The sequence below is a fragment of the Zingiber officinale genome, chromosome 4A (genome assembly GCF_018446385.1).
Source record: "Zingiber officinale cultivar Zhangliang chromosome 4A, Zo_v1.1, whole genome shotgun sequence".
Lineage (NCBI taxonomy): Eukaryota > Viridiplantae > Streptophyta > Magnoliopsida > Zingiberales > Zingiberaceae > Zingiber > Zingiber officinale.
The window spans coordinates 125562889-125590339 of record NC_055992.1 but is presented as its reverse complement, the minus strand read 5'-3'; the positions used below and the strand labels follow the sequence as shown (position 1 = coordinate 125590339).

The window sequence follows — 27451 nt, the reverse complement described above, 5'->3', positions numbered from 1 at the left end:
TGAATAAGTCAAAAAAAAATAATGGACATCATATTTGAAATCCTTGGAACATCAGAAATCCGTAGGAACTAAAATGAGTCCAATCGGAGCTCTCTAGGTCCATCAGTAGGTTTCGATCAAAACCCAATGATGGACCTAGACAGCCTCCGATTGGACTCATTTCAGTTCCTATGAATTTCTGATGTTACAAGGATTTCAAATATGGTGTCCATTATTTTTTTTGACTTTTCATAGATGTTAATATAAAATCAAAGAATTGACAAAAAAAAATCACTTTGGGCCTGATATGAAATCATATCAGGCCCAACGTGGGCTTGATATGGAATGAGCTAATTGTTGGAAAATTGCTTCAGGTGTCTAAGAAAATGATGCAAAATGCAAAGAACATATATCCACACAACACACCAACCACAAAAGAAGCCTACTACTACAGAATGATCTTTGAAAGGTTCTTCCCACGGGTATAGAATTGCACTGCAAACCCAATTATGAACTCTTCTAACTATTGCCATGAGTATTGTCGAGATGTTGAATCCATTTGTATGTGCAGAACTCTGCAAGGTTGATTGTGCCTGGGGTCCTAGTGTGGATTGAGCAGAGTTAGCTCATTCCATATCAAGCCCAAAGTGGTCTTTTTTTACCGATTCTTTGATTTTATATATTAACATCAATGAAAAGTCAAAAAAAAAATAATTGACACCATATTTGAAATCCTTGCAACATCAGAAATTCGTAGGAACTGAAATGGGTCCAATCGGAGCTCTCTAGGTCCATCAGTGGGTTTTGACCGAAACCCACTAATGGACCTAGAGAGCTCCAATTGGACTCATTTCAGTTCCTATGGATTTCTGATGTTGCAAGGATTTCAAATATGGTGTCCATTAATTTTTTTTGACTTTTCATAGATGTTAATATATAAAATCAAAGAATCGGCAAAAAAAGGCCACTTTGAGCCTGATATGGACTCATATCAGGCCCACGTTGGGTCTGATATGATTCCATATCAGGCCCAACGTGGGCCTGATATGGAATGAGCTAATTGTTGGAAAATTACTTCTGGTGTCTAAGAAAATAATGCAAAATGCAAAGAACATATATCCACACAACACACCAACCACAAAAGAAGCCTACTACTACAAAATTATCTTTGAAAGGTTCTTCCCACAAGTATAAAATTGTACTACAAACCCAATTATGGACTCTCCTAACTATTGTCATGACCATTGTCGAGATGTTGAATCCATTTATATGTGCAGAACTCTGCAAGGTTGACTGTGCCTGGGGTCCTAGTGTGGATTGAGCAGAGTTAGCTCATTCCATATCAGGCCCACATTGGGTCTGATATGGAATCATATCAGGCTCAACGTGAGCCTGATATGAATGCATATCAGGCCCAAAGTGGTCTTTTTTTTGCCGATTCTTTGATTTTATATATTAACATCTATGAAAAGTCAAAAAAATAATGGACACCATATTTGAAATCCTTGCAACATCAGAAATCCATAGGAACTGAAATGGGTCCAATGTCAAAACCCACTGATGGACCTAGAGAGCTCCGATTGGACCCATTTCAATTCCTATGGATTTCTGATGTTGCAAGGATTTCAAATATGATGTTCATTATTTTTTTTGACTTTTCATAGATAATATATAAAATCAAAGAATCGACAAAAAAAAAATCACTTTGGGCCTGATATGGAATGAGCTAATTGTTGGAAAATTACTTCTAGTGTCTAAGACAATGATGCAAAATGCAAAGAACATATATCCACACAACATACCAACCACAAAAGAAGCCTACTACTACAGAATTGTCTTTGAAAAGTTTTTCCCACAGGTATAGAATTGTACTACAAACCCAATTATGGACTCTCCTAACTATTGCCATGAGCATTGTCGAGATGTTGAATCCATTTATATGTGCAGAACTCTGCAAGGTTGGCTGTGCCTGGGGTCCTAGTGTGGATTGAGCAGAGTTAGGTCATTCCATATCAGGCCCAAAGTGACCTTTTTTATCGATTCTTTGATTTTATATATTAACATTTATGAAAAGTCAAAAAAAAATAATGGACATCATATTTGAAATCCTTACAATATCAGAAATCCATAGGAACTGAAATGGATCCAATCGGAGCTCTCTAGGTCCATCAGTGGATTTCGATCTAGGTCCATCAGTGGATTTCGATCAAAATCCACTGATGGACCTAGAAAGCTCCGATTGGATCCATTTCGGTTCCTATAGATTTCTGATGTTGCAAGGATTTCAAATATGATGTCCATTATTTTTTATTGCTTCTTCAAATGTATTAAAATGTTATTAAAAGATTCAGGGACTAATGTTATTCATATTTTTTTTCTGCATGTCGATAAAAAAAGCGAAGAGAGAGAAGAGAGAAAAAAATAATGGAGAAAAGCGGTAGAAAAAGTTAAATTATCATGAGGGTAAAATAGGAAATGTACTTAAAAAGGTGCGTGTTTTGGTAAATGTTAAAATAACGTGCGCCTTTTGGTAAATTCAGATCTTTACATGCGCCCTTTGGTAAATTGCCGAAAAAAAACAGACGGCCGCAGAGGACCACCATCGTCGATAAGGCAACGCAAAGGGGCTGCATAGGACCACCATCGTCACGGAAAACTTTCTCTAGTTTTATTTCCGTCCTTCCAAATAAAAACCATTCACAGACACTGCGCTGATAACTACTGTATGTGATCGTAGGGAGTTTCAAAATCTAGGATGAAAGCATTGCCCACTGCAAAATAGCCAGTGAATCCAATCATTGAAACAGAGACAAGAAAAAGAATGTGTTTCAGCCAACTTTCTAGTCAAAACCTTACCTCTTAGACGGATGGTGGAAGAACATGCCAACTCGAGGAGGTTGAATATGAGCGAAGCTAATGTTGTTGCAAACTCGATCAGGCAAACTAGTTAGAACTTGTTTTCCTTTTCAATACTCGTTTTTACCTTTGACATAGCGCTAGGCTTTACCTTGACTTTGGGATGTCAGAAGTATGTTCTTCAATGTATATAGTTGACTGCAACATCAGGATCTCAACTTTTGAGCACTTGCAATTTATGCTAATTATATTTGCTTTAGATTCAAGGACTGTGGTAGCTTTACCTGCAAAACAAATTAACACATATTATATGTGAAAAAATTGTGCATCAAGAAAGAACAAAATCACAATAGGTACCATTTCCACTCCTCCCTGAAGTCTTCTCTTGCTTCCTCTGTTGGAAACCATGAAGAAAGAAGAGAAGGGAAAGTATCTTGCTTTCCGAATCCTTTAAACTGGTTTTGTATGGTTAAGTTTCACCTTGTCTAATTTCCAATGGCATATTGTCCCAAGTTCTTCAACTGTTGGAAGGTCTTCTACGACTGGAGTACTTCCCTCATCCGCAACCCTAAAGATGAAGCTTTGAATGCCAAGAAGCAGTCCGTGGTAGCACTACTAATCTTTTCGGCTCATAATATTTTTAACTATTTAGCCATGTTATTTTCAACCATTCCATGATGTGTAGGTTTGCAGCATAGGACCTTGTGGCGGCACCGGCGGAGGAGTCAAGGATATGGTTCCAGATAGCAAAACCTCCATCCTGAAGGTGGCGGTTCGGCATGGGGAAGTCATTGACGGTATCAGAATATTATACAAAACCGAGGGCTTCCAAGGGTGGACTGATTGGTGGGGAGGAGATGGTGGACAATCATATGAGGTAATTGCTAACTTAACACCCCTACATGACTGAGTTTATCTCAACTAACTTTAAATAATAAATTCATGAGAATTATGTGAGCAGCTCAATTTGGAGGAGGATGAATACTTTACAAGCATAAGAGGCCACTACGGATATATGAGACGTTATTTGGTTGTTAAGTCTCTTACTTTTGTGAGTAACAAGGCAACTTATGGCCCTTATGGTAAGGAAGATGGAACTCCTTTCACTCTTCATGCACAAGGTGGAAAGATTGTAGGCTTTTTTGCCCGTTGTGGTCAATACCTTGATGCAATCGGTGTTTATACAGCTTATTGATCCATTTGTTACACTAATCTTCATTATGTAATATTGATCCATTTGTTACACTAATCTTCATTATGTAATTATGTAAATACTATCTCATCTCTTTACAAATTTATTTGCCTACTTTCATTGATATTGAAAGTGGGTCAGTAATAATACTTATAGAATTGCTTAATGGTCAAGTTTGGGAACTATTGTGAGACAGAAAAGGAGGAAGAAGATTAAGCATCTTCAAGATCATCAATAATGTTTTCACTAAGATTGTGTTTCTTAAGTGTAAGAGTGATAGAAAGTAGAGAAGAAACAAGTATTCGTCCAAGCAAACAAAATGGATGAAAGAAAGATAAGTATTCAATTTCCCCTCTCAATCAATTACTTTCGATCTTTCCCTATTTTATCTCTCTCCTCCAAGTAAACACAGTATCTGGATTGAACCTGCCACAAAATGCTGGATTGAAAAAAAAAACTTTCCAAAAGGTTCACAATATGTTCTTACCTCAACACATCACTATAAATCTGCATCGACTTTTGGTACTTCACAAACCCTATGAACTCAATGAGGTCCTTCTGCTTTTGTCTCTTCTTGTCCTCCACTTCGTCCTGAAAGAAAATAGGAAAGAAAGACGGTCTCAAAATCAGTGTTCAATGGAAACCAAGTTGAGTACTCTTACCACAATCTCTAATTGCTATCTCTTTTGTATTCTAGTTGATCTTTTTGAACACACACCTACAAGACAAATGGCATCGAAATTGCTCTCGAGACAATTTTGACTATGCCTAAACACAATCAAAAATTTGTGAAGACATGTTGCTGGTAGAACCTAGTTCCACCCTAAAGAAGATGACACATGTTTTAACCAAATTTGGAAGATTCATGATATTATAAGTCCCGTGACTTCTAAATTGAAAAGATAGATACATAGTTCCAAAAGTTTTCAACTATGATGCATAACTACAAGAACTAAACCCCAAAAGGGTACATAAGATGATAGATTGAGCAAACATTACATTTGAAGGTTCCCCCAGTAAATTTTTAATCTATCGATCTCAAGCTGAGATTTTTATCACCCCTCGACTCCCTATTGACTTAGATTGTAGTCCTCGACTCAAAGAGAAGATGAAAACATATATCAGGAAATTGCTTGCAAACGAACTACGCCCACAATATTATCGCAATAAAGTAGCAGTTCGACACAATATAAGAAAGCAAGAAAAAAAGGGGGCGAAAGAGGTTAGGGATATGGGCAGGAGAGGGGTGTGGCAGTTAAACGTACGTTGGCGGCGATGATGAGGCGGCGGAGGCTGTTCGTGTGCTTTTCGTTCGCTCCTCCTTCCGTTTCTTGGCTCCTCTGGTTCGCCATCGCTCCCAGCTCTCGCGAATCTCTTACCCTTCTCGTGCCAGTGGACTACAGAATTCGAGTCGATCGTCGTTTTTACAAATTCGTATTAGATAATTTTATATTAAATTTTAAAATATTTTACGAATATTAATATTGAGATGATTAAACAAATATAACTAATGCCACGTGTGGTCACGCGCCTTTATAGGCAAGCGACAAGTGTCCGATTTCTCCACTCTCCTCCCTTAACCGACTCGTTGAACTCGCCCTCGACCCGGCCGAGCCAACTCGTTCGCCCCGCATTCTCCTGTGGGTTTCGCTCTCCTTCCCCATCGAACTCGGACGCCCCCGCCTCGCCTTCTCCCACAGATGGGTTGCTCCTCCTCTCTTCCAGGTCCCTTCATCCCCTCCCTTTCTCTTCTCTTCGGGGGTTTGATCTATCCCTCTACGATTTTCGCCCTTTCCTCTTTTCTCTGTTCCTTCGCTTATTAATGCGGTAGGCTTTTCTGTCACCGAGAAGTCGGAGTGAGCTTGAATTAATTGCCATGTGAATACCTAAATACGGATCGCGCTTTTCGGATTGGGGTGTTTTGATTCTGCAGCGAGGCTGTGATGATGTTCAAGCGTGGTTAGTCGTTCGATCGGTTTTTGCTGCAATATTGAAAATTTTCCCTCTTTGTCTTGCAAGAGTGATAGGAGCTGCATAATGCGATATAGAAGTTGATCGCGTTGTGTGTCTGTTATTATTGTGGGGGGGAAAAGTGATCTTTTTTTTAGATGTTTTCAAACTGCAAATTTGGTGGTGATTATTTGAATCCATTTTATGATGATTTGAGAAGATCTTGTTGCAGGTTCTTGGTGTTCTACTGTATGGCGGTTTTAGTTTCGTAAATGTTTTAGGTTCTTTATCAAACTAGACCTATCTAACGTGTGAAGTCATGTGGTTGATCGAGCTTTTTATAGCAGGAAAGTTGAGAATAGGTTATGATGGATAAATGATGTTTGCCTTGTAAAAGATATTTTATAGAAGGTTGAGGAAGAAATCGAGTCTTGTGGATGGAGAAAACCTTTTTCTGTGATGAATGTTAACTGAATGGGAAGGGAAAAGAGTTACCAAGAGCATAAGTGGTATTTGGAAAGGAGAAAATGGAGAATCAATAGGCACTGAATCCATTTAGCTGGCGATTTGAGCATGAATAGTCCATTCAGGTTCTCAAGGGAAAGGTTTCTGTGCCTCATGTAAGTTTCTAGGATTAATGGTGTTCTTTGGTAGGAATATGAACAAACTTTAAACATCTCTTAGTTTGTTGCATTTGACCTGCACTAATCTGTTAGTAATACTATGCCTTTCTAACGCCTTTAGCACCCTGCATCTATTTACTATTTGCAGTTTTATTGTCATATTCAAGCACTGTAAATGGAAAATCAAATGGTTCTTGCTATGATGTGGAAATAACATAATCTAATTAAGTTTATCTGGAAATGATTAGGCCGAAACACCAAAAGTCTGGGTAGTTTGAATGTCGAAAACTCGATGGCTACTGACCCCAAAAACTTGCGCGTGAAGGTATGTTCTGTCTGCCTTTCTTATTTACAGCATGAACTGCAGTTAGGATCTTCATATTGTTGCAAAAATCTGGCTTGGCTGCTTCAAAAACATTATCATTGGTCAATATAAAATATCCTTTTGTTAGGTTAGGCTCAATTCTTTTATAGCTTTTTGTTTCGTTGGTTAGAAATAATCTCTTCTTGTTTTCCCTTGCTCTCTCGATTGCCCTGTGTTTCACTTTTTGGTTTGCCTGAGCACATGGGTTTAACTCTTGTGGAGCATTAGTTATCTTTATATGCATGCAGTGATTTAGCATAGGTTGCTAGCTGATAGAGAAAATTATTGTTCAACTCCCTTAGGTATCCCTCCGACGGCTTATATAGATATTACCAATACACCTCTTGAAGTTACATAATTACAAATGGATTCCGACATTCTCCCTCAAGCTAGTTCAAATATATTATAAAAATCCAGCTTTACATACATATATTCAACTATAGGCCCTGTAAACGATTTGGTTAACAATTTAGCAATGGATCATTATAACTAACAAACAAAGTAACAATCTCATTAGTTTGTATCTTTTCCCTAATGAAGTTAATGAAGTGACAATCAATTAATCTCTATATGTTTTGTCATGTTGTGAAATATGAATTTGAGATTATGAATTGTTGCTTTATTGTCACAGTAAAGCTTCGTAGTTTCTACAGGACTGTATCCTAATTTGGTCATCAAATATTTAACCTAAATCAGCTTGCACATTACTAAGGTATAGCCCTACACTCTACCTCTGCACTTGACCTCACAACCACTATTTCCTTTTTACATTTTTGTAAATAATATTACTCCTAAAAGGATATAGTAACCCAATGTAGATAATGGATTTGTCAAAAAGTCTGTAATATGCATCAAAGTAACTAATGATTTGAAGATGACCTCGATCACAGAACAAAATATGTTTCCCTTGAGCATTTTTTAGATACCCTAGGATTCTTAGGGCCACAAGCCAACTCTGATCACACTAACTGTGAATGCGATATTAGATTTGATGACTCAGATATTTCAATTTTTCCACTAGCTTTTTGTACTTTACTAGGTCGAGTATAGGCCCCCCTATCCTATGACTAACCTGGCACTAGGATCCATGAGAGTGTCTACTGGTTTAGTCCTTATCATGTCAATCTCCTTGAGCATATCCAATACATACCTGTGCTGAATGATGTTCTTCTGAATGAGTCACCTTTATGCCAAGCAAATACATAGATTTCCCAAGTCTGGAAGAATCGATAAAGATAAGTTAACTGTGGTCACCACACACTTCCTGGACATATCCACATATGTGACGAGAAGGATATGCTTCCTTGACTGAAAGACAAGATAGAGCACCTCGTCATGCCTCAGAATATTTTTCTTGTTTGTATCAGAATTAATTAATGTATTTGAAGCTCTAAGGTTATATGAAAGATAATTAGTTTAAGTTGTAAAAGGATGACTACATATTAACCTTTCTAGTTTAAAGTTAATTCTTTCCAGTTGTTGTTACCGTTCAACAGTTGCTAAGTGAAAAACGTTGACTATTGTGTTTTCCCCCCTGAAATATAATATTTGTTTAATGAATCAATTCACTGCATCATTGTACCAGCTGATTGACTTGATGCTAATGATAATATGATATTTTTATCTTTGCAGTTGGTACTGTTAGGTGATTCTGGTGTGGGTAAAAGCTGCATAGTCCTCCGGTTTGTTCGTGGCCAATTTGACTCTAACTCAAAGGTTAGACAATCTAATAATTATTGCCAAAGTGCATTCTTTGGCCTTGTTCTTTTAAACTAAGAACCTGCCACTTGAAACCATTAGTAGTATTACTTGAAAAGTTCAGTCATTTGTTTCACAGATAAAATGGTTGAATGATTAAATAGCACTCGTTGCTGAATAGTACAGTGAAGGAACGGTAATTAGGATGATTAACATGTATCCAAGGAAAGTCTTCAAAAGGTCATAATGGCCGTTTTGTCACCTGTTGATTTTGGTGGTAGAACAAAACTGCAATTGAACCTTAGATTATCTCAACTTATGGTGAAATAGGTTGTTCATTGTACTTGCTGCTCCACCAATATTTTTAGTTAATTGTGTTATAGCCCCAGCTTACTTTGCTTTCCTTTCCTTTCCTACAGCACGAGGATGAGTAGTTACTTCAGATGGTTGAATATTCTGATTTGGTATTTATATAGGTAACTGTTGGTGCATCCTTCTTATCACAAACACTAGCGCTACAAGATTCTACAATGGTGAAGTTTGAAATATGGGACACGGCTGGCCAAGAAAGGTGCATGATCTAATTGTCGAAGTTAAGATTCATTTTTTCTTGTTCTGTCGAGCTCCATATTGATCAAACACTTTTGTGGATCCTGAAGAATATGCAGCTACTCTAGGAAGAATGTCTTGTTTTTGATGTTTTCATTTCTAGGTATGCCTCGTTGGCCCCTCTTTACTACCGTGGAGCTGCCGTTGCTGTTGTGGTATATGATATAACGAGCGAAGAAACATTCAGAAAGGCAAAATATTGGGTCAAGGTATTGTTCCATGTTCCTGACTGAACTTCCTAGATGGAAGATTTTGTCACTTCTAGTATGGTGCCATCAAGTTTAAGTCGTTTTATGCCCGACAGGAACTTCAGAAGCACGCAAGTCCTGGTATTGTCATGGCATTGGTAGGCAACAAGGCTGATTTGGAAGAAAATAGAGCTCTATCATCCGAGGCAAGCATTGATTTCTAATCGACAATCCCCTGATCTCTTAGCTTTAGACAGCATATGTTTGGCCTTACAATTCATTCCTTTGAAGGATGCCATGGAGTATGCAGAGGGGAATGGCATGTTCTTCATCGAGACATCGGCAAAGACATCAAATAATATCAATGAACTTTTTCAGGTACACAATCATGCAGTGACCACTATATGATCTGAAAACAGTTTCGACATTTCGATGCCACCATCACATTCTCTTGTTTAAGGAAGTATATTGCATACCGAACAACTAACAGAGAGCTACATACGATAAAAGGATGACTTTATTTGCTAAGCTTATAGCCTAGGATAATAGGAATAGCTATTCTTTGTAGAATGGAATAGATTAGGGATAGATACTCCTTCGAACGAAGAATTCTATTCTGAGTTTGATCTTTTAACTGAACATAAGAATTAACGAGTTATGAACCGAGTAGAACTTCTACAAAATGCATTTATGTGTTTATGTTTATCTGAACGAATTGCTATTATTTCAGGAGATTGCTAAGAGGCTTCCTCGGACATCTTAACTGTGAGATTTGCCAGTGTCGATATTGATTCGTCTTGATTTGTTAAGAGGCTTCCTCAAACACAAGATTTGGCTTTCTATATGAGAAATCATTGTATGATTTTTTTTTTTTTTTATGTGGGACAATGAAATGGAAAGATTGAAAAATAAGATCATTTTTTTTTCTCGTGATTTTCGCTTAATGTAGAAAAAAATTATGTAGATAATTTAGACGATAATTGTTGTTTATGTTTACATTTGGGAAATCTTCCCAAGTAAGCCATGGATCTGTCCATTATGTGACCATCTCACAGTTTTTCTACTTAGCATGTTGTTTTGTTCTTCCTGCAAATGACAGTATTTTCGAACTCATTTGGCGGCATAACTTACTCGGCATGAGTAGCTCTCGGCTGGCCGATGCTACCCTCCTTGTGTGTGTTTTTGTGTTTGTATCCATATTTTTAACTCCCAAGACTCTATGTCCCTTTAAGATGATCTAATAGTTAACACATGAGGTGCTGTCAACTTATGTTTATATCCACATCTAGTGAGAAGATCCTCGACCTCTCCATCATATTGATCTTTTGCTCTAAAACACTGAAGAACCTCTCGAGAATTCAGCGGAATTTCCTTTATGGATGCAAATCATCCAAATCATCCACGAAGAACAAATGAGAGATTGTTGATCCTTTTATGCCTCTTTATACAAATTCAAAAGCAACTGATGATATTCGATAACTGGCACGCTACCTCGTTTGACATGAGTCGTTTAGTCGAGTCATTTAACATAACACATTCAATTAGAAATATAATCTTTGGATAGATTTATGATGGTGTCGCTTTTCGCTCACTCGAGCTCAGTCTCTTCATAAATCTCTAATGATGATGTGACCGCCTCCCCTAAGTCCAAGATCCGAAGGCTTGAGAAGCAAAAAAGCGCTAGAGCTAGCTGACCCTACTAACATGACCACTTCGACATCCAAGTCAATTTCAGATTAAAAAAAATAGCGATGAAAGAAAGAAAAACAAAGTAGAAAATTAAAAATTCTCACTCGGACTCCGTCTCTTCACAAATCTCTAATGATGATGTGACCGCCTCCCCTAAGTCCAAGATCGTAGGCCTGAGAAGTAAAAAAGCGTTAGAGCTGGCTGGCCCTACTAGCATGACCATTTCGATGCCCAAGTCAGTTTTGATTCAAAAAAATAGCGATGAAAGAAAGAAAAACAAAGAATAAAATTAAAAACGTCATGGAATTAGGGTTTAGTGGAGAAGAGTCGTCTCCACTCACGAGAAGAAACAATCATCCCTTTCACTTAAGTCCTTTCACTCTTTAATTATATAACCTTACGAAAGGGAATATTCACATAGTCCACCAGTTACTCGCTTGATGGGCGATTAGGGGATCAGATCTGACAACCATCAGATGTCTCTCCATTCATCAAATGGCATGTATTTCCATGGTACAACTAGAGAATCATATCCGACATCCACTACAAACTTCTTCATTCAGAAGATGTCAAGTATCCATCAGTAGACAATCAAGGAACCGAGTTTGAATACTGAACCCGAGTGTTCGGTTCGGTGTAAGTTGATTCTAGTGCTTGGTGTAAGCTGGATTTGGTGCTCAGTGTACTGTATACTGATCTGGTGCTTGGTGTAAACTGGTTCTGGTGTTCAGGGTAAGGTAGTTCTGGTGCTCGATGTAAGTTCATTCTAGTGCTCAGTATAAGATAGATTTGGTGCTTGGTGTAAACTGATATAGTGCTTGGTGTAAATGGTTCTAGTGCTCGGTGTAAGTTGATTCTAGTGCTCGATGATATAAGCTGATTTGGGTGCTCAGTGTAAGCTTGTAAACCAGGCATCGAGACCAGGTGCTAAGAAAATAATCCGGATACCATCATATATCTCTAATTCAAATTGGGTCGAAAGTAACTTGAAAATTTAACTTTCGATGCCATCAATTCATATGACTGAAATTGAATTTTAAGGATTTTTGGCCAAATTATGCATTAAATAAGAAATAGAATTAGATCGATCTAATGCGGGTCAAACCGTATGGCATCGTGTCGGATCATTAAACAGAGTTCAAATCTCGACATTTTCAATTCCTTTCTCTCTCTCTCTCTCTCAAGTGTCTTTTGCGTTCTGCTCCCTCAAATCTGCTCTATTCGATGGACGTATGGCTTTCCCGGGCACGGGCTCCCATCTGGACGTCGCGGAGGTCCTTCGCGAGCTTCAAAGCCTCGGCTTCTGCTCCGGTCTCGAGGCTTCCAAGCCGGAGGTTGGCTGCGAGTCGCCGAGCGCGCGCTTCGACCGGATCCTGTCGGTTTTCTGGAAGGAGGTCAATCGGAGAGGAGAGATCCGCACGCTTCCGGTCATGGTTGGCGCCGGCCGGCTCGTCGATTTGTGGAGCCTCTACTGCTTAGTGCGAGGCATGGGCGGCTACGATCGGGTCTCGGCGGACTGCGGTTGGGCGTCGGTTGCGCAGGCGATTGGGGTGGATTCGAGCTGCGGTTCGGCGGTGAAATTGGTGTTCGTTAAGTACTTGGATGCGCTCGAACGGTGGGTTCAGAGATTATCGGGGAAGAATCATTTTGGTGCCAAAGTACTCACAGGACATTTCAAGAAGCTCAATGATAATGATAATGGTGGTGTTGTAACGTTGGAAACAAGCTCAGTTGGTGGAGGAATCATCTGTCAGAGGAAGAAGCAAGAAGCTCTGGAGGGGATGCTTATTTGGGCACGATATGTGGCAAGAAATCCTAATTTCTATTGCAAAGTTGAGGATCTTGCAGCTGAGGAGAACTATGCTCGTGTGCTTCTGGCTAGACAAGCATTACTACAAAAAGTAGTTGATCAAATAAGCCCTGAAGAAAATCAGGTATTGGTGCACCATGTTTGCCTATATTTCTGAATGGCATTCAATTTCTAAGCCTCTATATAGATTGACAAGCTTAAGAATCTTCTGCTATATGATAGGCATCGAGCTATTTTAATGGCTACAATGACACAACATGTAGTTGATCAAGAGCTAACATGAAATGGTGGAAATTATCTTCTTTCTTTTTTAAAGATAACTGTGACAGACCTCAACATTCACGTAAAGATAAGTTTTGGATCCATCTTATTGACTAGGCTAGTTGACACCCTTACAAGTGGAAATTATCAATGATAGAAAACATGGAGAACATGAATGCAAGAAAGAATACCAAGCTCGTGAACTAGAATCTTGTACCTAAGAAAATGTACTTGTTGACTTGTATATATAATAGATTCAAGATTGTATCGACAATATGTGCAACATTCATGAGAATAACATCACGTCATATTCAGGTTGCATAACATTTACTACTTCGTTCTGGTTTTGTCAATCATCACTAGGTTTAGGTTGTGGGTGGCCAAATCTTTGCTTTTAAAATCTGGCAACTTTATTTTATTGCTTTGTGTAGGACTTTACTTTCTGCATGTCCATGCCTATAAATATTTACCTATTTTGTAAACAATTAAACGTTAGAATTTTATCGTGATTTGTGGTATTAATAATGTTGAAATTGCATGAGTTAACATTCATTCTACAAATTTTGAAAAAACAGCATCAATATTTTTTGATTCAAGAGATAAGTTCTCAGTTGAATGATCTTTTGGAGTATAGCAGAATTTGTTTTTCTCTTTATCCAGAATAAATGTGCTCCAATGAAAGAAATATGAATCAGAAACCATGGTTTATATTATTATGTAGCCAGTTTATATCATTGTGTGTACCTAACAGAATGTTACAGCTGAATCGTCTAAATATGGGATTCTCCATGGATAAATAACTTGTTCTTCCAAAGACAGTGATTGTACCACTTGGGACAAGTACAGTATAACCCATTGGGATCTCACTTACAATGGTTAAAAGTTATATCTTATTTGTTGTATCATACAGAAGTAATAGATGATGGCACTAAGAACTTATGTGAATATAAAGCTGGACCATAGATATATTATGAAGAGGAGATATAGTCATTGAAAATGTTAACCTATTGCTAGGGGACAAAATTCCAGTATTTAAATAAACGTGATTTGTAGAAGTGAATCAACCCTACAAATATTGCTTTACTAATTTTGCAAATTGCATAAATCAAACATTGAGAAGTAAAAGATCACACAAAATGCAAACATTTACCAAGAGTTAGTCGAGCATTTAAATGTTGGGTTGATATGAACCTTAGAAGTTGGTGAACATTGGAATGAGTACAATTGCAAACCATGAAATTTTGGCAAAGGAAAACCTCTGGGAAAATGAAACATGAGAAATTTTGAAGTTGCAGTTTTGATGCAAAACTTGTATAAAAAACATGTAATGTACCTTTGATACTTGACTGCTGGATGCTAGCTATAGGTCTGAAGAAATCAGAGATGTCTTTTTATTTCATTCAGATTTTCCTTATTAGTTGGAACAAGCATGGTTGCCATACTTGAATATTCTAGATTGAATCCTATGCTAAGTAATGGGACTAATTCATATTGTCATCCCTAGCGAGGAGACCACACCTTAGCTTTTGTTTTACTAGTTTTTATTATTATTATTTTTTATTATTAGCAAAGGAGGAACCCAAAAAGCTAACCCCGATATGTTTGCAAGATGAAATGAGACACCTTATCTATGTTTGTAGTTTGCTTTGCTAATACGGAAATAGGCTCAAAGGTTTATGTAAATTAGTTGATTTGTGGAGCTGATACAACACGTAATACTGAATACTCCTTGACCCCCCTTTCAAACTCTTTTTGTATGTACTTTAAGCTTATTAGAAAATTTATTAAATTGTTTTTAATTGATTAGGCAGTGAATTCTCTTTATGATCCGGTAGGAATTGTATTTTCTATGAATCTAAATGCTTTTGAATTCCAAGTAATTCTACAACTGGTGAGGATTGATGTTCATCACCGTTTGTTTGATTTAAGTAATGATATTTGTCATTCTTTGGTATGTTTGGTTCAAAAGTTGCTCGATGATACAAGTTCACTGCCCTATTTTATCACTATCAATTGTAGATTCAAACTCAACATATGCACGGTAGTGATGTCATAAAACTGGATTTTTTTTTTTTCATCTTGAACTTTTGATTTGTTCCTTCACATTACACTTTGTGCCGGTCTGAAAAACACCATATAACCACTCGCAGGAAGGAAACATGGCCATTTGTGGGAATGATATTCGTGTTATTTCACATGCAGCAAGAATCTTAAATGTGCAGCCTCAGCCTCTTGGCAAGGAATCTAATTCTTGTCATAAATTAATATGGCTTTCTGATGAAGAAAAAGGCGAGGATCCGGTGGCTACCGTTGAGACGACCAATGATCTTCAACATCGAATTCAAAGTCCACACTTTGATAATGTAGATGACTGGTTTTCTGGGGATCGGGCAGAGATACCTGTCAGCACATCCTCTCAAGCAGAATTACCAGATTGGAATGGCCAGCCTTTTGTGCCTAGCAATCCTGCTGAAGAACTGAAATGGTTGGGTACACGAATCTGGCCTCCTGAAGGTCAAGAAAATAGACCATCATTTAACGATGCTGCTATTGGAAGAGGTAGACAAGATAATTGCGAGTGCAATTTTCCAGGTTCAGTGGAGTGCACTAGATTTCACATTGCCGAAAAGAGACTTCAACTGAAACTAGAACTGGGTCGGGCTTTCCATTCTTGGGGATTCACAAGTATGGGTGAGGAAATCACACTGTCATGGGCAGAAGGCGAACGACTGAAGTTCAAGTCTGTTATTTATTGCCATCGGTCATCTATTGCTAAAAACCTCTGGAGCCAGCTCTACTTGTGTTTTCCTCATAGAAAGAGGAAAAGCTTACTAAGCTATTATTTCAACATGTTTGTTCTTGAGCGCAGAAGGTACCAGAACCGCGTAACACACAATAACATCGATAGTGACGATGACGAAAGTGAGTTTTGCTCAAGTAATTTTCTCGGTCAAGACAGAGTTACAGTTAAGGACTTCATTCCCGTCGTCTGTGATCAGAATAATCAATGTATTGATTTAGATGACTAGATGCACAACACCAGTGGTCCTTGAAGCAGAAGCATCAACAGATTGTTGTTGTTTGCACCAGAAGAGCTTGGTGCTGCATCAGTTGCAGAGCAACATACCTGACATCAACTCGTTTAACATTTTTGAAAGAAAATTTTAGTTTGCCGCTCTGTGTTTTCCCCCTCAATTTTGACCTAGCAATGCTTGTGGAATCACTTTCATTAAGCCTCAAACTTTGGTGCTTACAGCTGCACATACATGAGATAAGAGCTAAAGAGTTTTGACAATAGAGTTGGCCTGTTTAACATCAATATGGATGTTGGCTTTGGATTCTTCTTTCCTCTGTTTAGCATGGTTTTATAAGGTGCTTTAAATGAAGTGTTTGTTCTTTAGTTTCAAGGATTACTCGTGTGGTTTTGAAGGGTGACGAGATAAAGCTTGGACGAGGACTTGATAAAGTGTGAAGTCGTGGAGAGTCTTCAACCCTGAGGATTGTCATCAGTCTTGGAGTTGGACTTGGAAGACTCTTGGCGGTATGTAGTAATGTTTTGAATTTATTTGAGATAGATAAATACGAAGATGAAATTTAGCGCGTAAGTAAAGATTATTGTCTAGCGAGTTTTGCCATAGTGTTTGAGTGAACTTAAGTAGGCCCTCATGTGTTTTGCCTTTAGGATGAAGGTCACTAGGTTGGCTTACGACATGCAATATAGGCAACTAACTTACATAATATATGTTAATTAGGTCATTCTACATGTCTTGATAAGACGGCCTGAATTGGCTAAGGTGATCTTAACATCAAAATAAACCCAAAAAGTATCTCTAAGCATTCTTTATCTTTACAAAGTGTCAAAAATTTATCAAGAAGATTGGGAAGCAAAAGCCAAGGTCTTGTTTTTACAAGCAACTTTAGTTTCATCTATAGGAGGCCGTGCAAGTAGAAGTGCATTTCTCTCTCGTACTCATTTCGTAGTAACTTGAGAGGGAATTTAGAAGCAATCAATTTATCTTGTATTATTTGCTAGAAAGTCTCTAGCAATGTGAGACGATTTCTCGGTGCGATAAGATTACTTGGCGAACTTCGAGACTAGGAAAAGTATAGCTCGATGGTATGTTTTAATCTAGAGAGATCTAGATTAAGAGTTTGCTCGACTAGGAAAAGTGTAGTCCATGGAGGTTGCACTAAGTGCTCATGTTGCTCGACTAGGAAAATTCTAATTAGGTGATACATACAAGATACTATTATTAAGGACGTGTGTTTGGTAACTTATACTGTGGTTAAAATTGGACTCCATTTGAGTTTAGTATAATGGATCATGATAACTAGGTAGGATCGCAAGTAAATGAATCAAATTTTCATGAGTAAATTTAGTATCAATTAAATGAACAAGTTTATCAATAAACTTTTATTAACATAATAAATCAATTAAATAAATAAATAAACTTATATTATCAAGTTCAATAATCTTGAACAACTATTTCTAGATGACCTTATAAACAAGTTTGAACACTATAAAAATTGAATCAGTTTCATAATCAAACTCTCACTTGTAGAGTTTGAAAGGCAAACCAAGCTGTCTAGATTTCACAGTTATGATCTTAAAAACACTTCGTTTTTTGTTACCTTGAATTCTACCTATTACAGATTTCGAATTCATTGGAGCTCAGAAAGATTCTTACAGCACGACATTAGCCACCATGTTTGTTCAAACTGAAATCAACGCAAGCAAACTGAAATCAGCTATAGATCTTCAATTTAAACAGAAAACAAAAGTTCTGATTGCAATAAAACTAATTCTTACAGGTACAAACTCATTGCTAAGTTCATTCTACACGTCATGTAGTGCAAACGCTTGCTTTTTTCTGGGCAAGAAAACTCAATTACTAGGATCTTGATCAACGACAACTCGGAACACCAAACTGTTTTAGCTGTTTTTATCGCCCCCTACCGTTCCAAGACGTTGGTAGGTATTAGTCACAACCACATAACTACGTGTTTTTGCCAATATTTCTGAAAGTTCTAATCACCATAGGCAACTAAAAAAGCAAATTAGATTCGTGCCGGAACTCTTTGAATGACATGGGAAGGACGAGTGGATAGTTCTATTGAAGGCTTCAGATTTGGCCTGTCCCAAGTGGCTGCCTCGATGTATCGCCTGATGCCCATGCCTGGTAGTCTTTAATAAGCTGAATTTTCAACATAAACCAACAGATATTAGCAACTGCATGAATTCGTGCATGAGTTTAGGTTTTAACCAGCCTTTACAGTAATTTGTCATGTCACCTATAATCTTATATTTCAAGAAAAAGATTGAGCTTCAGATTCTTAACTGGTATTTGAAGGATACTAAAGACTATATAGTATCTGACGTTCTGAAGCTCCAACTATTTTTTATTTGTTTTATCTCAGATGATAAAATTCAACACTGCTATTACCAAAAAATGTACAATGTGAACCTCTGAAAAGTAAGAACCAACATCTCCTGATGAGAAGGCGAACTATAAAACTCCAGATTTCGAACTTTCAATTTAGACAGATAACTATTGGGAGTTACAAAAAAACAACCATAAGAAACATACATGTTCTTGGAGCTACAAAAAAGTGACCATACACGGGAAAGATGTAGCATATCTCTAAGAAGTTGTTTATACAGGATAGAAATCATTAAGGGCGGGCCTATTTATGAGGGCAAAGTCAAAAAAGGAACAAAAATAGAAAAGAGATAGAGAGAGTCCTCAATCTTGTTTAGTTGGGAAGAGAAATCAGGAAGGAGTGTGTGTGAATGTCTTTCCTAAATTTACAGATCTCCCAACCTCCTCCGACATACACTGCCGATGTCCATGAGTCCAACATGGGCTTGATCCCCATCAACACTCAATCAGTTTGAATTTTTGTCTATTGATTTTCTTTCCGTAAAAAATAATTTATGATGGGGGAAGTAATGGTCAACTCCTAAGTGACAGTTTATTATAAATTTAAGTATTAGTTGCATGAATTATGGTTACCCTTTGGAAACATGGGAGAGTAAAGAACAATGTAATTGAATTTGTGATCAGGCAATTGGATTGTACTAATCTACAGCCTTGCTTAGTTGCACTAAATGAGCTCATATTGGAAGTGGCTAGATTCATGACAAATAGCAATCTGAGGAATAGACTTTACTAAGATAATTTGGTTGGATAGAATCAAACTTTAGCTCGCTCAACTGGTTTAAATATACATTCGTTCATCCTAAATGAATATATTTTCCCCTCCAATGTGTAGTCAACTCCCTATTTACGACTGCACTGCTGGAATCTTAACTTTATCCACAATGCTAGCAGTCACCTTCTAAGAAGTCTGTTATGTAAGCGCTGCCAAACCACTCCATTTTGAATTGCGAAAAGGATTTGTCATCGCATTTGCAAGTAAGTTGTGGTTTATCACACATGTTGACAGCGATTCATCTTGAATGATTCTGACACATTATATAGTTCATCAATATAGAGTAATACTGAATGCAGTTTTTCAATAATTCAGATCAAGTGATTCTGGGTTCTTGTTGCGTTTGTCATTTGTGACCTACTTCTACTAATATGCATCTGATAATTATTATGATAGGTTGTGATTTATCTTTGATAGTGGATGGTTAAATTCAATATACTATGTTCTTGTTTTGCAGATTCAGATAAAGCTCTATGTTGATTGAGAGGGTTTTAATTATATGAAATATTATATTTTTATTTATTTATTTGCATTGATCCTTCATTGTTGCCAAAATATCTGGTTTAAACATAGTAAGATTTGTTTTCTCAAGAATAATAGGCTCACTAACTTTTAAGAAGGTAGAATTTCAACAAAGCTGCGAAAAGGTCAGAAAAAAATTTGACATATTTGCAAATGGAACTATGGAAGCATTCATAGAATTTCAACTTGCCTGTGCTAAAAATCGTGGAAGCATTGCTCTTAATAGCTGTTCAAGCACCTGTCTGCCAGTTGATTCAAAGACTTCTACAGGTAACATTCGAAAAGCAAAAGGGATGTCAATAGTCACCTGAATGTCATAGAGACATCACATGCTTCAGAAATATTAGGAAATATGCAATCTTGTATGACAACATGTTAGGGTGAGGCAATTGACCTCAATATCTGTATCTGTGGTGAGCTTCTGAAAAGTTGAGTTGTGTAAACCATCACTGCAGGATATTCTATTCACCATGGAAGCTGCATTCCCACACCAAATCAAAGTCAAAGGTCTCCTGAAAGGCCATTTAATAATTCAATTCAGAAGCATGCTTCCATACTTTGCCAAGAAAATATTCAGAAGCCAAGACATAATTGAGTTAAATCTTATATTAACTCGTCGATGAGATACTTCAGGTGGAAAAAAAAAATCCTAACTTGGGTGTTTTGACCAGTTAACATATACACAGGTTGCAAATTATCTGTCCACTGTAATTGCACTCAACATCACAAGTGCGATATATGATCTATATGCTTGAATTACCTACCATTTAAATTATAACATTCGGCATCCACAAGTTTCCAAAAAAGAGTAGGGTACATTAACCTTTGAGCAAGTGGTAACCTATTAACTTTCCAAGCCTTGGCATTAAACCTATGATAAATGTTATCAACTAAACTTATTTAGCTTCCTTTTTAAATTTCTACCCTTTCCTTTTAATTCTATTCTTCCCATTAACAAATGCGATCCAGGTAATAGTTAATTGAACAGCAAATCATTTCAATGCTAATTCATTAAAATTGTTCAGTTCTATTTTCTCTGAAGCAAACATAAAGTCAGCTTCTCATTTGAAAAAACACACTTTCTGAACACTTATAAGTTATAACTCTAATTCATACAAAGTTGATGATGAGTACTGCATATTGCTCAAGTACTGAAATTTTAGAACTCCACCAACATTATTTATATAACCCACATCAATTGATTGAAGCTAAAATATCTCCCTTCAAATGGGCACAGCAAAAAATTTCATCCAGAATCTTGATTAACACCTAGATGGTTATTTATTTTAAACCCAAGATAATTCATCAAACATACATCTTGACTGGTAGAAAGATCAGGCAACTATGTACTTTCATGATCCATAATATCCTCAACGTTCAAGCACAGACGAGATCCTCTGGTCCCGTCTGTCCTGATCCGCCCCTGATCCAAGAGCAGTGATTGGAGAGATTCAATGGTCCCCATCTGTTTAGCAGATTGGGACCATTGAATCCCTCTAATCACTGACCAAAGGATCCCTGCTCGTTCAAGCATATATAAACATGCATCTATTAGAACTTACATATATATCACTAAAAATGACACTGACAATTATTTAGCTAATTTTCTAAGATTATGAGTGCATAATTATCATGCATTTCTGTTTTTAATTTCACTTACTTTAACCTTTTGCGTAGAATAAGGATTACATATAATCAATAGTGTCACTCATTTTTCTAAGATTTTCTATACTCAGTAGTGTAACTCTCAATTTGCTATTTACCACCTCAGATATGTTAACAGCATTATCTGCCTTGCAACTGTAATGCAAATATAATGATGGATGTGAAAAACAGGGTGGCACGGGGAGAAAAATCATGAGCTACAATTGTAGAACAAAGGACAAGGATGATTTCTCATCCAACAAATAGCTAGTCCAAAATCAATGTTATAATCTTGCAAGATCAAGCATTGTCCCACTAAATTCTTAAATTTATTAGTAACACTAAAAGATTAAAAATATAAAATGTTATAGGAACATATGGGTCCGTACCTGAAAATTTCTCGTTCTGCGCTTCCACCAACGGCGAACCCTCCAGCTACCGGAACAGATTCAAAACTTCGATCAAGATCGAAGAAAAAAAATAGAAGGAAACGAGAGAGAATCGTCGAATACCTTGCAGGACAACAGTCGAATGCAGCATCCGTTGGGCTCCTCATCGACGCGCACGACGAGAACGGGACAGACCTCAAACGAGAAGAATTTCAAGCGGTAGACGTAGCAGCGAAAGGTTTTATCGTCTATGCGCTCAATCCGCTCCGCATCCAGCACGGAATACTGGCTCGCCGGCAGGGTCATGTACTCCGCTGTGACCAGTAATCCATCCCGAACCAAAGCGAGAAAAGGGGTGTCTCTCTTCTCTTTCTCCGAGTTTGCATAAAAGAAAACAAAAAGGACATTTTACACGTACCCAGAGGGCGCTGGAGTTGCTGAACGGTGGCGGACTCGATGCGCTTGGCGGCGAAGCGGGCTTTGGGGATGGAGGCCGATGCGGAGGCGAGGACGGAGGCGGTGCTGCGGACGCGGCGAGCTGGCGCGGCGACGGTGGCGGAGCCAAGTCGCGGCGGAGCGGACGCGTAATGGAGCGCCATGGATGGTCGATGCGGCCTTCGGAGTTCGGAGTGCTGCTTGAGAGAAGGCGATGGTTTGTGGTGGTGGCGATGCGCGCGTCGCAGGTTCGAAGAGCCCGGGTTGGATAAGACGCCGACACTCGACAGTAAGCAGCGGATTAGGGATTGCCGCGGTAATCGCACCGCGTCGTTGACGAAGGCGATTATATTCATATTGATTCTCCATTTTTAATTAAGTTTTATTTTAACATTTTACTACACTAACATCGAAATAAAAGTATTTTTAAAATAAAAATAGAATAGAACGCTATTATAACTTCTTCTTTTACTATAAGAAAAAAATTCATCAAAACTAGAAAAATATTAACTTTTAGAATTAATTAGACAAAATTTGAACAATTATAACAAAAAAATTAGAAAATATATTTTTTTTATTTTTCAATGATATTTTATTATCCTCTTTCTATGCTATTTCCTTTCTATGATATTAGGGCCACATTAATATCTCCATAACCTCGAGTCCCCGATTTAGTTTCTCTTAAACCTTGTAGGCAACTACATAACACTTACCGCATGACTTCTTGATCCTCCAACAATTATTAATAGCTGAGGAGCAAGATCTGATTCACATCAAGAACTTTAATCGGTTATATGACCAGCCAATCGAACAGAGTTTGCATTTCCCATACACAGGCGGAATAAGTTACAAATTGACAAACAAACGATAATCTAGAGTAAAAGAGTGCATAATATTATCTATCTAGTTCAAATGAGATTCGACTAGTGTGGTTCACAAGACTACTATCTTAGATAATTAGATTCAAGAGAGTATAGCAGACCTCTGTTCATGGCATTAATGGTACAGAAATTGATTGCTGGCTGCTACCTGAAATCTCTAAGTCATCTCCACATATCTGAGAAGGAAGGAATAGATAACAGTCGGTCAGATTTAATGCAAAAACCTTAATATCGCATGTTATTTGTCTCTCATGATGAAGCACAAAATGGAAAACTAAAATGACCTCTGAAGAACAACTAGATAAAGAGCAAATTTGTGATACTTAAAACGTGTACTAATAACAAACCATGGCAGCATAAAGTTCTGTCCAAAAGAGTAATTCATAGAAGTTAGGTAACAACGATATTTTGCAGAGAGAAGAATTAAATGTTCTGGGGTAAACTAGGCTATCTTAATGTGGTAGAGATATCATGCATTGAATTGGGTCCATTAACCATAGAAAAGTGCAAATAGTCTTATTTTCTTGCATGTATCTGGAAAGCATGACTATTTCGCATGAAGTTTTCAACATCTTTTCTAAAAAATTTAATGATTTGATGGATGCATTGCATAGGATGGCTGCTCAGAGATCATAAATCTTGCTTAATGCACGCCGAGCCAACCAAAATCTTTAGCGGTTAAAAAAATGTGAAAGCCACCTATTCATCTATTTGTATTAGAACCAAACTTCTAATCGACAAAATAATTGTCCCATGTCCAAGTAAATCAGAATTATGTCTTTCAGTAGAGGTAAGTTAAAAAAGGTCAAGCCTTGCATAAATGTTTTTCAGCTGACAAAGGTGGCTAAATTGTGGTTAAGCTTCAAAGATATGAATTAGAATCTTCTCTTACACAAGATACGTTGCCTTGCATAATGTTGTGTCCGTTAAATGTGGAGAATCTTGGATTTGGACAATATATAAACTTGACAAGTGAGAATCAAGTATGGATTTAAGTATTGAAAACTTACTAGTGTAAGGCATCCTAGACTTCAACATCTACAGAGTTCTGGAATATCTGAAAAAAAATAACAGTAATCTTAAATATAGGTTAAACATGACCAAAATTATCATGAATCTCAATCATCCCTTGCTGCAATGCAGTAGAGCTCAAGCTACCATCCAGCTTATCCAAGACTTTAACCGAATATAAGAGTATTGTCAACTCTATTGCATAATTTCGGTTATTTAGTTCCGGTATCACAATTATACTTGAGGACTAATGTGATTTATTAACTATCCTGAGCACATTAGAATTTAAAGAGAATATCCAAAAGCCAATTGCAATTAATTGATAAGTAATACAGAAAACTAAAGACAGCAACAAACAGGAGAAAGAGGGCTCCATGAACCAGAGATCAAATGCGATAAAATTTATCAAAAGTTAATCATCAGTTGCTGTTAGCTACTGCTTGGGAATCCTTTCTAGGATCCAACACCATCAAAGTACCTTTTCCTCCTAATTTACGATGGCAAAATTGCATATTTTCCTACAAGCATCATGTTAGCAGCCACATCTAAAAGCAGTTGCCAATTCCCTTCCTGCTGCATCTCTGTGAACAAAAGGTCAAGAATATCCAAGTTCAACAACAAAAATTCCTGGGAATGGCACTTATTTGCCTCTTACTTATGAGCTCTTATTCACTAGAATCCGACCCCCACCTACGAGTAGACAACAAAAGAAGATTCTGAAAGCTACTCAAAATGCATTGATTTTATGAGGAATTCATCCTTCTAACTGTCATGGTGGGATACTCAGTAATCTTAGGGGAATTATGAACTAGGCTATTTATATTGAAACTTAGATCTCAACAACTGGAACTGCTGGAGAAATCTCATGGTTATGAAGTGACAGAGACCAAAAAGGAAATGGCATCTTAGGCAATTCCAACCTAAAGCAAAGTACGAGTAGCACTCCATGGTTAACCTCATAAGACACTTTGCTAAAGAGAAAACTGCAAAGTGATCAAGTAATAGTAATTGTTGAAGAATTTGACCTCATCCACAAACCAAATCTTCTTTTCGCTAACTACTCATGAACTAGAAAAAGGAGAACTTCATGCAACCAATTTAAATCGGGATATAAGGATGCGTAGTTAAGCTTGCCTTTTTAGGATTTCAAACCCTAAGCAGCTGCACCTTGTTGGAGAAGGCGATACCGATCCAATCAGGATGTGCAGAAGACCATTGCAGTTGGTTGATTTCAGCACCTGCCGAGTAGACTAGGACAGGATCTATCCCTTCCGACGCCACTGCGGTCGTCGCGGCTGCCGAGGAACCAGACACGGTAACGGGAGCCGGCAATTCCCAAATTAGGGCTTCGCCATCGTCCGCCGCTGAGCAAATATGCCGCGCGGCGTGCGGGGCCCACGCGACGGCGTTGACGCTGGCGCGGTGCCTCTGCAACTCGGCAACGGGGGCTGCCGGGGAGCGGATGTCGAGCACGACGACGCGGTTGCTGTCCATGGTGGTGACGGCCATGTAGCAGCGGTCGACCTTGTTCCACGCGAGGCGGAGAAGAGGGGTGTCGGGGCGAGGGCTCTCGTAGACGATCGTGGAGTGCTCCTTGTCGCGGAGGTCGAACATGCGGACGGATCCGTCAGCCGACACGGAAGCGAAGACGCCGGCCTCGCCCCAGGCGATGTCGTATACCTCCTTGTCGTGGGCGATAAGCTGCGTCTCGATGGCGCCGCGATCGACGTCCCAGATGGTGCAAGTGGTGTCGATGGAGGAGGTGCCGACGCGGCGGGGCTCGACGTCGTTCCAGTCGAAGGAGGTAAGGGGGGCGCAGTAACCGCTGGACTTGCCATTGTCGAGGACAGATCGGAGTTCGGTGGAGTCGGGTCCGAGGCCCCATAGGCGGAGGGAGTCGCAGACCGAGGCGAGTAGGGGGAGGGAGAGGGGGTGGAACATGAGCTTGGTGGGAGGGTAGGGATGGTCAAAGGAGAGGGCAGGATCGGGCCGGAAGGCGAGAGCGTCCTCGTCGAAGCCGACCACCTCGACGCGGTTGGAATAGTCCTCGACGAAGGAACCGAGGGCGAGCCGGGGGGAGGCGGAGGAAGGCGAGAACGCCATGGCGTAGACGGGGTGGGGGGAGTCGAACGTGAAGACGTTGGCGCTGACAGGCGATTCTTGTGTCGAGGTTTCCATCGCCGTCGCGGCCGCCTCTTCTTCCTCCTCTTCCTCTTCCTCTCTTACTCCCTGATTTGGCACCAAACGGTCAAAGGCAGAAGGCAGAAGGCAGAAGGCTGAGTCAGTTTTTGAGAAGACGTCAAGGGCATTTTGACAATTATTATAAAATATAAGGGGTAAAAAGCAAAATAAAGAAAAAACAGAGCAAGGACCCAACGCCGTTAAAACCCCTAACGCCGCCTCCCGTGCCGATCCTATTTATGAACCCAGTAGGAATCGAAACGGCGCCGCCACCACCGAGAACCCTAATTTCACCGGAGAAGAAAAACGCATTGCCGCCGAGATGGGTCGCGTCCGGACTAAGACGGTGAAGAAGTCCTCCCGACAAGTCATCGAGCGCTATTACTCGAGGATGACCCTCGACTTCCACACCAACAAGAAGATCCTGGAGGAGGTCGCCATCATCCCCTCGAAGCGGCTCCGCAACAAGATCGCCGGGTTCAGCACCCACCTCATGCGCCGGATCCAGCGCGGCCCCGTCCGCGGCATCTCCCTGAAGCTCCAGGAGGAGGAGCGCGAGCGCCGCATGGATTTCGTGCCCGACGAGTCCGCCATCAAGGTCGACCGCATCGAAGTCGACAAGGAGACCCTCGACATGCTCGCGTCGCTCGGCATGCCCGACCTCCCCGGCGTCGAGAAGCAGGCCGAGGCCTCCGCGCCGCCTACCTTCCCGTCTCGCCCTGGCGGTGGCTATGGCCGCAGACTATGAGGTTGCATTGCATCCTGCTCCTTTTCTCTGAATCTACATGCTCGCAGAAACAAATTCTACTTCATCAGCTTCGAATTTCTGGTCTTGCTGCTCGAATTTGATCGATTGCAGTTCCACTCTTTAGTTCAGATCACTGTTTCAGTCTTCTTGATGTTTCAATTTTCAATTATCAAAGTAATTTATCTATGCATGCGTACGTAAGATTGAA

At 39.0% G+C, this 27451-nt stretch overlaps 5 protein-coding genes and 1 long non-coding RNA gene across 10 annotated transcripts; 3 read left to right on the top strand and 3 right to left on the bottom strand.

Annotated features, from left to right (window-relative positions):
- Nucleotides 1-2401: 2401 nt before the first annotated feature.
- On the bottom strand, nt 2402-5449 carry LOC121971002. 2 transcript variants are annotated; one of them, XR_006109055.1, is made up of 5 exons: nt 5293-5449; nt 4515-4618; nt 3193-4466; nt 2836-3119; nt 2402-2750 (listed from the first exon to the last, which is right to left on the bottom strand). It is a non-coding gene; the product is annotated as an uncharacterized LOC121971002 (long non-coding RNA). The 2 variants fall into 2 exon arrangements; XR_006109054.1 differs by having other exon boundaries at nt 3193-4618.
- A 164-nt stretch (nt 5450-5613) lies between these two features.
- On the top strand, nt 5614-10483 carry LOC121971001 (ras-related protein RABF1-like). 3 transcript variants are annotated; one of them, XM_042522053.1, is made up of 8 exons: nt 5614-5986; nt 6849-6925; nt 8597-8680; nt 9139-9233; nt 9375-9480; nt 9576-9665; nt 9751-9837; nt 10190-10483. In XM_042522053.1, the coding sequence occupies exons 1-8, from the start codon at nt 5971-5973 to the stop codon at nt 10220-10222; spliced, it is 588 nt and encodes a 195-aa protein (XP_042377987.1). In that variant the 5' UTR covers nt 5614-5970; the 3' UTR covers nt 10223-10483. The 3 variants fall into 3 exon arrangements, with proteins under 3 accessions (XP_042377987.1, XP_042377988.1, XP_042377986.1); XM_042522054.1 differs by having other exon boundaries at nt 5615-5752; nt 9585-9665; XM_042522052.1 differs by having other exon boundaries at nt 5615-5752.
- Nucleotides 10484-12313: 1830 nt separating this feature from the next.
- LOC121970999 (AT-rich interactive domain-containing protein 2-like) lies at nt 12314-16822 on the top strand. The gene is made up of 2 exons (XM_042522051.1): nt 12314-13082; nt 15370-16822. Exons 1-2 carry the CDS (start codon nt 12381-12383, stop codon nt 16246-16248), a joined length of 1581 nt encoding a protein of 526 aa, XP_042377985.1. The 5' UTR covers nt 12314-12380; the 3' UTR covers nt 16249-16822.
- A 1122-nt stretch (nt 16823-17944) lies between these two features.
- On the bottom strand, nt 17945-23063 carry LOC121970997 (uncharacterized protein SYNPCC7002_A1590-like). Its single transcript, XM_042522049.1, has 6 exons — nt 22406-23063; nt 22111-22301; nt 21988-22033; nt 20349-20431; nt 20145-20261; nt 17945-18414 (listed from the first exon to the last, which is right to left on the bottom strand). Exons 1-6 carry the CDS (start codon nt 22776-22778, stop codon nt 18343-18345), a joined length of 882 nt encoding a protein of 293 aa, XP_042377983.1. The 5' UTR covers nt 22779-23063; the 3' UTR covers nt 17945-18342.
- Nucleotides 23064-23217: 154 nt separating this feature from the next.
- On the bottom strand, nt 23218-26595 carry LOC121970996 (protein TRANSPARENT TESTA GLABRA 1-like). 2 transcript variants are annotated; one of them, XR_006109052.1, is made up of 3 exons: nt 25449-26595; nt 24314-24360; nt 23218-23479 (listed from the first exon to the last, which is right to left on the bottom strand). XR_006109052.1 is itself a non-coding variant. In XM_042522048.1 (2 exons), exon 1 carries the CDS (start codon nt 26490-26492, stop codon nt 25461-25463), a length of 1032 nt encoding a protein of 343 aa, XP_042377982.1. In that variant the 5' UTR covers nt 26493-26595; the 3' UTR covers nt 23218-23479; nt 25449-25460. The 2 variants fall into 2 exon arrangements, 1 of the variants encoding a protein (XP_042377982.1); XM_042522048.1 differs by lacking the exon at nt 24314-24360.
- A 124-nt stretch (nt 26596-26719) lies between these two features.
- Nucleotides 26720-27444, top strand: LOC121970998 (40S ribosomal protein S17-like). Its single transcript, XM_042522050.1, has one exon. The coding sequence runs from the start codon at nt 26818-26820 to the stop codon at nt 27241-27243; it is 426 nt and encodes a 141-aa protein (XP_042377984.1). The 5' UTR covers nt 26720-26817; the 3' UTR covers nt 27244-27444.
- Nucleotides 27445-27451: the final 7 nt, after the last annotated feature.